General features: G+C 43.2%; 1 protein-coding gene across 2 annotated transcripts in view; it reads left to right on the plus strand.

The window, feature by feature from the left end:
• RPGRIP1L (RPGRIP1 like) overlaps positions 1-14,018 on the plus strand; it is a 165,136-nt gene that overhangs the window by 90,522 nt on the left and 60,596 nt on the right. Inside the window, exons 12-16 of one of the 2 annotated variants that reach the window (XM_056526323.1) lie at positions 6,687-6,737; positions 9,633-9,812; positions 10,066-10,183; positions 12,240-12,692; positions 12,773-12,924. In XM_056526323.1, the coding sequence (XP_056382298.1) occupies positions 6,687-6,737; positions 9,633-9,812; positions 10,066-10,183; positions 12,240-12,692; positions 12,773-12,924 (954 nt within the window). The remainder of the gene's footprint in view (positions 1-6,686; positions 6,738-9,632; positions 9,813-10,065; positions 10,184-12,239; positions 12,693-12,772; positions 12,925-14,018) is intronic. The other variant, XM_056526324.1, reaches the window with a different exon arrangement.

Here is a 14,018-nt window from a genome sequence, read left to right on the forward strand (position 1 = left end):
CTGGAGTTCTGGTACCTCACTACTCAGCGAGATGTCTGGCGGAGTGACCCGTTGTCTACTATTGACCCATACCCCTAAGCCAGACAGTGGTCTGCTTGGTTTCCTCTGCCGCCTGTAGCACAATCCACGGCTGATGTATGTGCGGCTTGAGTTGCCTCACTACTGAGCGAGGTGTCTGATGGAGTAACCCGTTGTCTTCTATGGACCCATACCGGTAATCCATACAGTGGTCTACATGGTCTCCTACATTGCCTGTCACACGGTTGATACAGCTACGGCTGAAGTTCCAGTACCTCATTACTGCGAGGTGCCCGACTGCATGACTTGTTGTCCACTATGCACCCATACCAGTAAGCGGGACACTGGTCTGCATGGTTGCGTCTGCCGCTTGTCATACATCATGCGGCTGATGGCTCTGCAGCTGGAGCTCCAGTGCCTCCTTACTGGACAAGGTGTCTGATGGAATGAACCGTTGTCTACTATGGACCCATACCAGTAAGCCAGACTGTGGTCTGCATGGTTTCCTACTATGCCCTTCACACGACTGATGTAGCTGCGGTTGGAGCTCCGGTACCTCACTACTGCCAGCTGCCTGACAGCATGGCTTGTTGTCCACTATGACCCCTTACCAGTAAGTCAGACAGTGGTCTGCATGGTTCCTCGGCCGCCGGTCACACATCAATCGGCTGATGTATCTGCAGCTGGAATTCCGTTAACTCACTTTTGTGCGACAGGTCCAATGGAGTTACCTGTTGTCCTCTCTGGTCCCATGCCGGTAAGCCGGACAGTGGTCTTCATGGTTTCCTACACCGCCTGTCACACATCTCATGACTGATGTAGCTGGGGCTGGACCCGGTGCCTCAATACCCTGTGAGGTGCCCGTCGGAAGGACTTGTTATCCACTATGGACCCGTACCACAACGCCAGACAGTGGTCGGCAGGGTTTCCTACACTGCCTTTCATCGGGGGATGTATCTGCAGCTGGCGTTCTGGCACCCCACTGCCGTGCGCGTTCTACGTAGAACTGACCATGCGTGTCCTTCGGACCCCATCGGATGACATGGATGCATTCCACAGCCCCTCAGCCTTCCCCTATCTCTACGGGGGCGGGTTTTCTATCCATGTCTCCTGGTGGGGGTTCTGGAGGAGGGTCCCTATAGATTCACAGGAGTTTATGCCAGTCAGACAGTCCTTTGTCTGTTTGGTCTTCTACGCCACCAGGTTGCCCATTGGATGGGCCGCACTCCAGTTCCTCGTTTTCTGTGGGAGGTTGAATGGAGTGACCCTGTGCACTCAGGGATCCTATTCCAGTCAGCCGGACGGTATTCTGCATGGCCTCCTACTACGTCGGGTCACCTGCCATACTCTTTCCACACCGTGGACAGTGGGTCTGGTATAACCCACTGCCAAGGGGTAGTTCTGAGTGAGTCTCCTCCGGCGGCTCCGTGGCCCTTCTACTATACACCACATGCTGGTTTGTAGGGTTCCCTACTTTATGAGATTCCTCTCTGCATCCCTGTTACTTTATCTAAGGCTGGGATCTCATTTCGCTGTATGTTTCCATATGCGGGACCGGCGTGGCCATGGTCCCTGTGCCACATGACCAGACTGTGTCTGTCTGCTTTCTGGTCCACCAGGTCACCTCCTCCGTTTCTGACAATGCCGCGTCTGCAGTCCTTTGTCTCTCTTCCGGGTGACCTCCGGGTGACCTTCCGCAAAGTGTATCTTTGTGGGTTCATAGGACCTTTCTACCTGTAGGGTCCAGAGGTGTCTGCATGTTTCCTACTACGCATACATTCTTTTTCTCTTGATTCTGTGCCTGCGGTCTTGGTGAGCGGCACCATTCTGCAGGCTTCAGGGATTTTCTCAGCCACAGCAGCATCACAATATTCATCAGATGGGGAGGCAAAACTCTGCATCTAGGGGAGACAGGGAAGCTCAGCAAGCCAGCTTCACACCTTCATTGCACACAGCAGTGCTGTAGCAAAGCAGATACCGGGAGGCAGAACCTTTCATCTACTAGACCAATTTATGTACAGTGGGGAAAAAAAAGTATTTAGTCAGCCACCAATTGTGCAAGTTCTCCCACTTAAAAAGATGAGAGAGGCCTGTAATTTTTAGCATAGGTATACTTCAACTATGAAAGATATAATGATAAAAAAAATCCATAAGATTACATTGTCTGATTTTTAAAGAATTTATTTGAAAATTATGGTAGAAAATAAGTATTTGGTCAATAACAAAAGTTAATCTCAATACTTTGTTACATACCCTTTGTTGGCAATGACCGAGGTCAAACGTTTTCTGTAAGTCTTCTCAAGGTTTTCACACACTGTTGCTGGTATTTTGGCCCATTCTTCCATGCAGATTTCCTCTAGAGCAGTGATATTTTGGAGCTGTCGCTGGGCAACATGGACTTTGAATTCCCTCCAAAGGTTTTCTATGGGTTGAGATCTGCAGACTGGCTAGGCCTCTCCAGGACCTTGAAATACTTCTTACGAAGCCACTCCTTCATTTGTAGGTGACCAAATACTTATACTAATTTGCAAATAAGTTCTTTAAAAATCAGACAATGTGATTGTATGGATAATTTTTTCTCATTATGCCTCTCATTGTTGAGGTATACCTATGATGAAAATGACAGCTCTCTCATCTTCTTATGTGGGCAAACTTGCACAATTGGTCGCTGACTAATTACTTTTTTGCCCCACTGTAAGTAACTCCTCGTTTAAATGCTGTTCACCTGCACTTTAATCCAGTGTAATAGTTTTAGTGCGGGTGAACAGCCTGTCAGTTTCCCTTTTTATTTTTTATGAATGTTTAAAATTTCTTTAATTTTACAATTTTAACAATAGCTTTAATACATTTGACTGTATAAATAAAAATACACAACAAATATTCAGTCCCCGACCCCCATTCCCTCCCTGCGCGGAGGTGGAAAATAAAAAGACAGGTGCATAAGACCATATTATATGACTCTTGCCTTATAATGCTGTTACCTCAAACCCCATGTCTTGTCAAATTCTCTGTTTCTTTGGCGACTTCCCCTTCATATGACTTGATGCTCTCCAAACATAACCACTGTCCTAAATTGGGAGGATTGGGGTCAAACCATCTCCGCACAATTAAATATTTAGCAAGTGTCACAATTTTTAACATAATATCTTTCAGCTTCCCAAACTCATATCTCCAAAAATGGCCGGCCGGGTACCCAGATTTATAGTCTTATTAATTATTTTCCTCAAACATTCCTCTATATTCACCCAGAACCCTCTCACCTTCCTACAACTCCATACCAAATGTGTAAAATTGGCTTCATCCTCCAAACACTTGAATCCTGCCTACAACCAATTAATTCCAAAAATCATAGGGGAATAATATAATCTGTAGACAATCCTTAACTGTAAATACTGGAATTTATAACATATAGGATGTGCGGTAAGAAGACAATTTTTAATGCTTCTACTTGGTCGGCCTGTGATAACGGTAATTTACACCATATACTAACTTTATTCTTATTTTTTTCTTTCAATGGTTTAAGATTAACTTCCATGAACAATTTGTTCCTTCATGTAATTACTATCTCAAGGTATTTTAAGGATTCCCCTGTCTTCAGACATGTTTTCCCCTGGGTTGATACTTTTTCCCCTTCCACTACCGGTAATAGGAAGGATTTCTCCCAGTTCACCTTCATTCCATATATTCCTCCAAATTTATAAACAATTTCCATGACTGATGGGAGCATGTCGCTTAGCTTATCTAAAAATATCATATCGTCGGCATAAATAAGAATTTTATTATTCTCTCCTTTTAAACCAAAACCTTTTATATGTACTGAACTCCTAATTGCTTCTGCTAACTGTTCATTAAATACAAAAAGAAGCGGGAAAAGGGGGCAACCTTGTTTTGTTCCCTAGGGCAAAATAATCTGTCAATCTTCCATTTATTGTGATACTGGCAATTGGATTATTATAGAGCAACTTCACTCAATTAATAAACTTTTCGCCCAGCCCAAACTGGGCCAAGATTTGCCATAGGAATTCCCATTCCACCCTGTCAAAGGCCTTCATTGCGTCCAATGACAGGGTGGAACGGGAAGGGCTCCCATCCAACTGCATACTAGCCAGGATTTTTTGCAATATTATAATGAATTTGCCTTCCCAGGATAAAACTGGACTGATCTAAGTGAATCAGTGATGGAATTACCCCAACCAGCCTACGCGCTAGTAATTTAAAGGGGTATTCCAGCCAAAATGTTTTTTATCCCCTATGCAAAGATGATAGGGATAAGATGTCTGATCTTGGGGGACCCGCCGCTGGGACCCCCAACGATTTCCCTGCAGCACCCGCAGGCTAGAAAGAGTCCTCGTTGTTCAAACCCTTTTCCATTTAAATGGAACCTGTCAGCAGTTTTATGCTGTCCTAACTGCTGCAGCATAAAACTGGTGCAGGCATCGCCAGTCCGGAACACGATGGTGTACTCTGAGATGTTCTGGCTTCTCAGAGTAATAATAGTTTATAAATGGCCGGACCCAGGTAAGCAGTTCTTAGGGCAGGTCCCAGCAGCAGGTCCCAGCATCCTCCAACGTATTGACGGGATTCAGAGGCGCTGGACACACAAACTGAAGGGATCTCAAGTTTATTCACCCATGATGCAATGCATTTCACAGTAAGACTGCTTCATCAGTCATACTCAGGTCATACCTGAGTAAACCTGATGAAGCAGTCTTACTGTGAAACACGTTGCATCATGGGTGAATAAACTTGAGATCCCTTCAGTTTGAATGACCGTGATGAGGCTTTGAACCACATTCAACACATATGATTCAGTAATACACACTGGATTTGCTATTTTGCACATTTTCACATCCACAGAGGTGAAACGCTGCACTATTTTGTGCCTCTGATACAAGGAAAGTCTGATTTAAGTACTGAGATTTAGACTGCTCTATGGTGTCACTTAATCTCTAACAACAACCTAAAAATGCCATGAAGAATCCTTCTGAAATTAGAGCTCCTGACTTGTAGCTATAAATTATTAAATTATTGTGGCTCACAAAATGCAGCTACCCCATTTGCCCTGTAATAGAGATATATAGAGTAGGGATCGACCGATATCGTTTTTTTAGGGCCGATAGCCGATAACTTATACTGATATTCCGGTACAAGTTATCGGCTATTTATCCCCCTCGACACCGCTGCAGGTCATTGATTTAAAGTGGGCACTTTAAATCAATGCACTGCAGTGGCTTTTGCGGTGCCATAGGCCGCCGCCGCCGCCACCACCCGCTTCTCTCCCCTACCTGTCAGTGTGGTCCGGGCCATCCATTCTTCCTTCCTGTAGTGTCCGGGGGCATTCCGGGTGAAGGGTGAACCGGTCCGGGCTGTCCTTCTTCTCCGGCGGTCATCTTCTCCACTCCGGGCAGGCTCCGGCCTAGTACGCTGCATAGACGCCGCTGCACAGTGACGCCCGTGCACAGCGACGCACCTGACCTCACGGCGTAGCGGCGTCTATGCAGCGTACTAGGCCGGAGCCTGCCCGGAGTGGAGAAGAGGACCCCCGGAGAAGGACAGCCCGGACCAGTGCACCCTCCACCCGGAATGCCGCCGGACACTACAGGAAGGATGGATGGCCCGGACTACCCCCATTACTGGTAAGTTTATTTTATTTTTATTTTTTTATTGACTCGGAGGGGGGAGTGGCCCGACCGTTGATGGGCAAAAATCCATACCGGTATACCGCCCAGCACTACGGTGGGGGGTGCGACGCGGTGGGTCGGGGGGGGCGGGGGGGCGGTCGCGGTGCGGCAGGTTGGGGTGGGGGGCAGTCGCGGTGCGGGGGAGCGAGCATTATCGGCTTATCGGCAAGGTAATTGCCGATACCGATAATGCCCAAAATCGTGATTATCGGCCGATAATATCGGCCATACCGATAGTCGGTCGATCCCTAATACAGAGTATAAAGCTATGCCACTGCCATGTTAAATGCCAAGTTCTCTACAGTACTAGTAAATAATTTCCTTTATGTGTCAATAGAGTTGAACCTTACTGTTCTAACATGTTAGCCCTGCATTTGGCCAGTATAACAGTACCATATGCATAGCTATAAGAAGTAACCTAGAAGTCGTTTTTCCTGTTTTTCCACTAGTTTCTGCTATAAAAAAGACATCAATACACATACATACAAACTTCATGACAACCCAGTGAACATTGTAGGCTGCAGTCATGATTTTCATGCCACTGGCTCTTTTTGCCTAAATTTTTCTTTTTAGTAGAAAGTAAAACACCAGGAAATGCCGAAGCGAAAATCACTTCAGATTAACAACATGTTTACTCTTCACTTGACTTCTGAAGATCTGTTTGACAAGGTCTCTGTTTATTCCGTGTTCCAAACCTGTTAGGATAACTCCTATAAAACAACATCCCCTGTTCCCTGCTTACATCAGATGTGTGAAAACAGCCTAAAGCAATTGCTGAAAATCTACCCTGACAATACGAAACAAAAAAGTCTATGTTAACTTAAAATTTAATAATAAGCTTGTGGCGTATGTACAGAAGATGATGCCTGGTTGTTTTTATTATTTAGAAGCACTCTGTGCACATACAGTGCCATGACTTGTTTGCGACTGGAGATGTACATCAGTGTTACTTCTGCTCATCTGCTTTCTTTTTGTTTCCACTCACAGGAGAGCGAGGTAGACGTGGCCGAGCTCAGCGAAGCCTTGATGCTTATAAAGGTAGTCCCTGCTCTTACCTCTGTCCGACAATGTCCTGTCAGTTTACACATGCTGCATATGTAAAGTCAATTTACATTCCACATGCATACACTTAGATGCATTGCATTTTTTATTATTACATCAAAAGTGGATTAACAGCACCACATGTTTCCATTTTTACAAAGCCCACTTAATCCAAAGTATTCTGTGACTTTTGATTTCAATCCTATCTATGTTTCATTCTTTTTTTAAACTTGTAGACCTAGATCTAACCCAAAGCATAGCTCTACCTTTCACTATATGGTTTGTTTTATATGTTTCCTAATAGAATGGTCACGATTTCTCAATCTGTCTGAGGAAAAAACTTAGGTTTCACATAGCAACCAATTACAGCTAAGCTTTCATTTTACCAGAGCAATTTGAGGAATAAAATCTGAGCTTTGATTGGTTGCTATGGGAAAACCTGACAGTTTTTGTCCTCAGACAGACTGATAAATCTAGGCCAATGTTCCCACAAGCTACAATTTTAAAGTGCATCTGTCACCTCCATACCAGGTACGGAGATGCAGCCCCCAAGAGTTATGGCTTAATGAGATGTAACAGAAGGCACCTTTACTTTCTTTGCCTGCAGCTTGTAATCTTATATCCTGGCTGTGTGGTAATTTTGCCGTACAGTCTGAGAGGCTGGCTTAGTCACATCAGCACGCCTCCTCCCTGACCTGATCCGCACAATTGACGTACAGGGCTCCAGGCTCAAAGTGGGTCGGGAAGAGGCAGGAAGGAGGGGGGCCACTGTGGCTTCTCTGACTGTTTAGCAGATCTACCAAACAGCCCGGTTATAAGGACAAAGTAAGTAAAAAGGTACCTTTTGTTACATCTTCTAATACTTACCTGTTGGTGTCTACACCTCCGTACCTCGTACAGAGGTGACAGATTCACTTCAATATGTTCTACATGACAATATAGTTATAAATACCGTAGTTATTGCTTCTGAAGCATCGCAAAATAAAAAGATAAAGATAAAAAAATAACAATAATAATCAGATACTTTAAGGGGTATGTCAGGTGGAAAAAAAAATGATGTTGGTAGACATGTACTTATCCATGTTCCACGCAGCTACTGTTCCACAGATTCCCGTTCTCCTTGCTGCCTACTGCTTCTGCCTGCTTCTGAGTCTTGCTGTTCTAACCACCCATCACTGGCCAAGACGGAACACAGCTGCAGCCAATGATTAGCTAAGCTGGCAGAAATTGCTCAGACACCCCAAATCAGAAGCAGACAGGAGCAGCGGGAGGGACTTGAAGTCCGTGCAACAGGTGCCGCAGGGAACCAGGGTAGGTAAGTATCACTTTTTTGTTATTTTTACTTCATGCCCAGCAACATAAAAATAAATTATCAGAAAACCCCTTTAATACAGATAAAACATGTTCCAAGACCAGTTAGATAGACCTGATGGAACTGGGGAACTTTGTTGAGGGCCAGAGCTTCTTCAGGATCCTTTACAGTACACTATGGCCCAGATTTATCAATCTGTTTTAAAACCCAAACTGTCTAGTTTTGCCCATAACAACCAATCACTGGACCACAATGTGCAGTAACAATAAAATTTAAGCTAGGATAGCAAAATGAGACCGGCACTGCTTGCTCTGTGATAAGTGAATGTCTGGTTGCAGGAGTAGGAGTACTATTCACACTGTGAGATATGGTGGTGCTCTAGTGTAGTAGACGAGTTGCAAACAATTTTCAAAGAAACAAAGAAAGCTTGGCTCACCGAATCTTCTCAAAATCTTCTTTTATTTGCACACAATACGCACATACCGGGGGGGGGGGGGGGGGGGGGGGGGTACAATGGCGACAGCAGCAGACGATGTTTTGCACGGGTTACGTGCTTCTTCGAAGGCCAGACGAAGCACGTAACCCGTGCGAAACATTGGCTGCTGCTGTCGCCTTTGTACCCCCCCGGTATGTGCCTCCCCTTAACAGTCATCTGTATGTGAGTATTGTGCGCAAATAAAAGAAGATTTTGAGAAGATTCGGGGAGTCGCCAGTTTTCTTTATAAAATTTAAGCTGCCTGGTTTCCAAAGGAGCAATGTACCCTGCAAAAGTCAACACTAGTACAATACGTGTAGTAAAGAGAAACCCAAGCAAATGGGGAGAATATACAAACTCCACATAGATGTTGCCCTTGGCCAGATTTATACCAAGAAATCCAGAGTTGTATGCAGCAGTGCTGACCATTGCGCTACTATCCCCCTACACGGTGCAATAATAGCATGTGCACTATATGTACCCTCTGCAATATGCTTCAAAGAAATGCATTTCCATAGATTTAAATAAAAAAATGTATTTGCTTTATTTGTTCTTTTTATTGTTTATGTTCATAAATAGTACCATAGGGGGAAGACCTCACAAAAGCTTCAATTTGTGACTCTCAACTTCAGTGTCTGTTCCTTGTCTTTGTGATGTCTGTGGTATGCAGGTTCTATGTCTCCTGCTGAGCTTTGCTCATCAGCCATGGAACTCCCTGTAATCGGCATGTGCAGTTTGTCTACATAATTGGTTGTGGCTTGAAAAAAACCTTATGATGCATGTGGCTCAGACCTAATTTTGGCACTATAACAATTACAAACAGACTGGACCAATAGCGCAGGCCAAAAAATACTCATAATAAAGTCATAATTACTTGGCATTAAAATGGCTTTGTTAATCATCAACATCTTTGCTGCTTTGGGTATTATTAAGTGCTACATTTTCCAGAATCTCATGTCTGTTCACCAAGGTCCTTTAACCCCCTGCATGCACAGTGTCTGTGACCAGGATTTGTAATTGAGTAAACACCTTCATAAACAACATGCAAAAGGTAGAATTACATTAGCCTGAATAATAAAAAATAAAAAAAAATTGTCTTCTATAGGCACGAAAGCAGCAAAGGAATGGGGAGCTAAAGTTTTTGGAAAAGGTGGAGGATGATGTCAGTAAAGACCTTGAAAAATCATTACGAAACTTACAGGCGAACCATGTCGAAACTGTCCAGGAGTTAGAGAAGACCAGAAACATGTTGATAATGCAACATAAGATCAACAAGGATTATCAGGTAATCACATACTGGGCTATGTGTACAGTGCACAAGCATTCTTAACATTGCTACAGTGCAACTATAAGGGCAACATGTGGAGCCTTCAACTTCATTTACTTTACAGTGAGAGCTTCTGATATTGGTTGTACCCTATGTAAGAAATGCTGCAGCTCTTCTTTTTACCTAGAAGTGGCTCCCATAAATATTGTTAGTTGACCGTTGTGAAGTGTTGTAGAAGAGTGGACATCTTAAAATGCTTTTCTATGATTAGGTGGAGGTGGAAGCAGTGACACAGAAGTTAGAGGACATGCGCCGAGATTACGAAATAAAGTTGGAGCAGTACGCCCACCTTCTTGATGTCAGAGCAGCACGGATACGCAAACTAGAAGGTAAAAATAACTATAAAGGGTAACAGTAGTTATTGCCTCTTCAGCTCTGATCAGCTGGTTCCAAACTATAGCCTGTACTCAGCTAACACTGAAAATAATAAATGATAGCTAAAGGACATGGTGCTCAGTCCCTTCATGCATCCATAAGTGCGGGCATTTAATTATTAGAGACAAAATTTCACATTCACTGAGACAGAAGAAATTCCCCATACACACAGAAATTTGTATATGAATGGAGTCATGCATGATACCAGCAAAAATGGGCAATTTTATGGCAGAAGCAAGTGGCGACTATTATGTAGTCTTATGGTAAATAAAGTGTCAGCATTGTAAAAATGTTTCGGTCCCCCCCCCCCCCCCCCCAATTCTCAAGATCTGTCTTGGCTGTTTGAAAATATAAATGATAGCAGGGGTGGGGGAATAAATAAATACTGTGAGGAAAAAAACATTGTCTTATTTTGCCCATAGAAACCAATCACAGCTCAGGTTAAATTTCTTAACAAGCTCTGGTAGAATGAAAGCTGAGCTGTGATTGGTTGCTATGGGCAAGATCTGATGGTTTTTATTCTCATAGGGGGACATTTATTAAAATCTGTCCAGAGGAAAAGTTGCTGAGTTGCCCATAGCAACCAATCAGATCTCTTCTTTTATTTTTCAGTGGCCTTTTCAAAAATGAAAGAAGCGATCTGATTGGTTGCTATGGGCAACTCAGCAACGTTTCATCTGGTCTTTTGATAAATCTCTCCCATAGTTTTTAAGTATTCCCTTGAATATTTGCATCTCACGGATTTAATCAATACCTGACTTAGTGTTGTTAAATGGCTGGGCTTGAGGGATTTTTTCATATCACTTAACATAGGGGGAGATTTATCAAACCCTGTGTAGAGGAAAAGTGCAGTTGCCCATAGTAACCAATCAGATTGCTTCTTTAATCTTTAAAAAGGCTTCTGAAAAAGGAGTAATCCAACTGGTTGCTATGGGCAACTGGCCAACTTTTCCTTTGCACAGGATTTGATAAATCTCCCCCATACCTTTAACTGGCATTTTCAAAAATGCTGTCACTTACTGATCTTAAAATTGGTGAAGGTTTAAAACACACACACACACACACACGTATATATGTGTACAGTCTTTGTACTGTGTGCAGGTGGTGTGTATAGCAATATTGTTACCTGATATTTGCAGGCTTTCATGATGCCAAAAAAAATGCTTTTAATCAAAGCCACTGACGGTCAGATAGGCGTGGCGCGAGGTACCCCCCCATCACCTCCACCCCCACACCTAACCAGTATGTCAGCGCTGGGACCGCTGTGTGATTGACATAGGTCCCAGCGCATGCGCCCTTCAGCTAATCTAATGTGCGCACCGCTGTGTGTCATCCAGCAAACGCTCGCTCCCCCAGCGAGCGCTCGTTCCTGCCGCCATCTTCCTCCTCTGTGCGCCTGTGCAGTGCTAGGTGCAAAGAGCACACTTCCTCTCTGCACCTAGTATCAAGAACTAACCTGATTGTGTGCTGCTCTGTGCAGGCGCACTGAGGAGGAAGACATCGGTGGAAGCGAGCGTTTGCTGGATGACACACAGCAGCGCGCACATTAGATTCGCTGAAGGGTGCATGCGCTGGGACCTGTGTGTCAATCACACAGAAGTCCCAGCGCTGACCTACGGTGTGGGGGTGGGCGATGAGGTGGTGGGGCATCGCGTACCTCGCGCCATGCCTATCCGACCGTCAGTGGCTTTGATTAAAAGCATTTTTTGTTGTCATGAAAGCCTACAAATATCAGGTAAAAGCATTGGTATACACACCAACTGCGCACAGTACAAAGGCTCTATGCAGGTTATTGCACCAAGATTTCATGACAGTTGCGCTTTAAGGTTTATAGCTTCTTGTAGTTTAGTTCAGTGTTTTTCATAAGAACTGTTTATATGTTACCAAGGATGGTAGAGAATGTCTCCCTCCCCCCCCCCCCCCTTAGTGATTGACAGCTTTTTGATTATCTCTAATAGTGTGCATCTATTGCTTTTATGATTGTATTGGGTTGTATCTACTGTGTTTCAGCCCAGTTGAAGGATATTGCATATGGCACAAAACAGTACAAGTTCACACCAGACGTAACACCAGATGATGATGTGGAAGAATTTGATGAATCCTTGCACTTACAAAGGGGTGAAAATCTTCTTGAGATACATATATCTAAGGTGGTGTTCTCTCCAGCAGCTGTCAACAGCTTTGGAGACCAGGAACCCGCTACCTTCTGCACTTATGCTTTTTATGACTTTGAACTTCAGACCACACCTGTTGTGCGGGGTTTGCAACCATCTTATGAGTTCAGTTCTCAATATCGAGTACAGGTTGATGACTTTTTGCTACAGTACGTACAAAAGAACACTGTAAGACTGGAGGTTCACTTGGCCATTGGCACTGATTATAAGACTGTTGCTGTATGTCAGCTGAGATTCCATGAAATTCTGGAGAAGACTGGGAGAATTTATTGTAACGCTGTATTAGTTGGTAAGAACTACAGATTCTTTTAGCTTGAATGTTGGAAACTGATGAAAAGCAAGCCTGATGTTGTTCTTTTTTTATTTTAGGGACTGACAATGACATTAATAACTATGGCACACTGGAGTATTGGGTTAGGCTAAAAGTTCCCATGGAACAAGCCATTCGGCTCTATAAAGAGCGTGCTAAGGCCCTTGGCTACATTACATCAAGCCTTAAGGATCCACATCAGAATGATCAGGTAAATACTCTTTTCTTCCTTTCCCACTCTCACTTTAGAAAGTACTATAGTCATCTTAATGTGAACATTTATATCTGCCTATGACAGGCATATGTCAAAATGTCTGATGGGATAAACCCTTTAAAAGCTATCAACACTTATCTTTTCATTGTAATTCGACTGGTCAATCATAGTCTATTAGTCACCATGTGGCTTTACATAATATATTTCTATTGGAAAGCATTGAAACAAAATCATTTCACTGTTCTTTTTGATCACAACTGAAATACCAATTCAGATGTTTCAGTCATTACAAACGTTTATCAACATGGTATTAGTCAGAAGTGTTAAACTACCACATAAAGATGATTAGGCTGGTTTCAATGCCCCAGACACCAGAGAGACCAGATGTATCTGCAAGGGGTTTGTTTATTGTTGATTTGTTTCTTAAATGTAAAATAAAGCAACTTACTCCATAGTCTTCATTAGAAATGTTCTTCTATTTTGCTGCTGCTCATAGAAATTATAAATTTTTTAGACTGACTTTCTGCTCTCTGTGTTAAAGATAACACCAGGGAACAGATTACACACTAGCTCAGATGGTATAAGGGAGAGAGAAACATAGGAGAACATATAGAATAATAGAGCAAATGCAGCACACTGTAGGGGCTATACAAGCAAAAGCAACATTTTTAATAAAGACCTATGGTGAAATATATATATTTTTTGTACCAAAGCAAGTTTTTTTTTTTTTTAAATGCTTTTCAAAAATATCCATAGCCTTTCAATACTGCAAGGATTGGATCTGGTAATGAGATTGTGAAAATAATATGTACATTATTTGCCATAACAGAACCTGTTTTACTATTTTAGGGTAGAGTCATATGTGGTGTATTTTGCTGCGTATTTGCCTCTGCATATTTTCATACCCTTTGAAGTCAGTGGGTAGCAAAATATGCAGCTAATTTTGCTACCCAATGACTTCAATGGTTGGGAAAATATGCAGCTAAATACTGCATGTGTGACCCTACCCTTGAAGGTAATCTGCCAGCTGTGTTTGATGGTTAGAGCTGTAGGCTCCATTGTATAGCTTTTGGGGTATAAAAGAAAATTGT

Source organism: Hyla sarda, chromosome 6 (assembly GCF_029499605.1).
Source record: "Hyla sarda isolate aHylSar1 chromosome 6, aHylSar1.hap1, whole genome shotgun sequence".
NCBI classification, from domain to species: Eukaryota; Metazoa; Chordata; class Amphibia; order Anura; family Hylidae; genus Hyla; species Hyla sarda.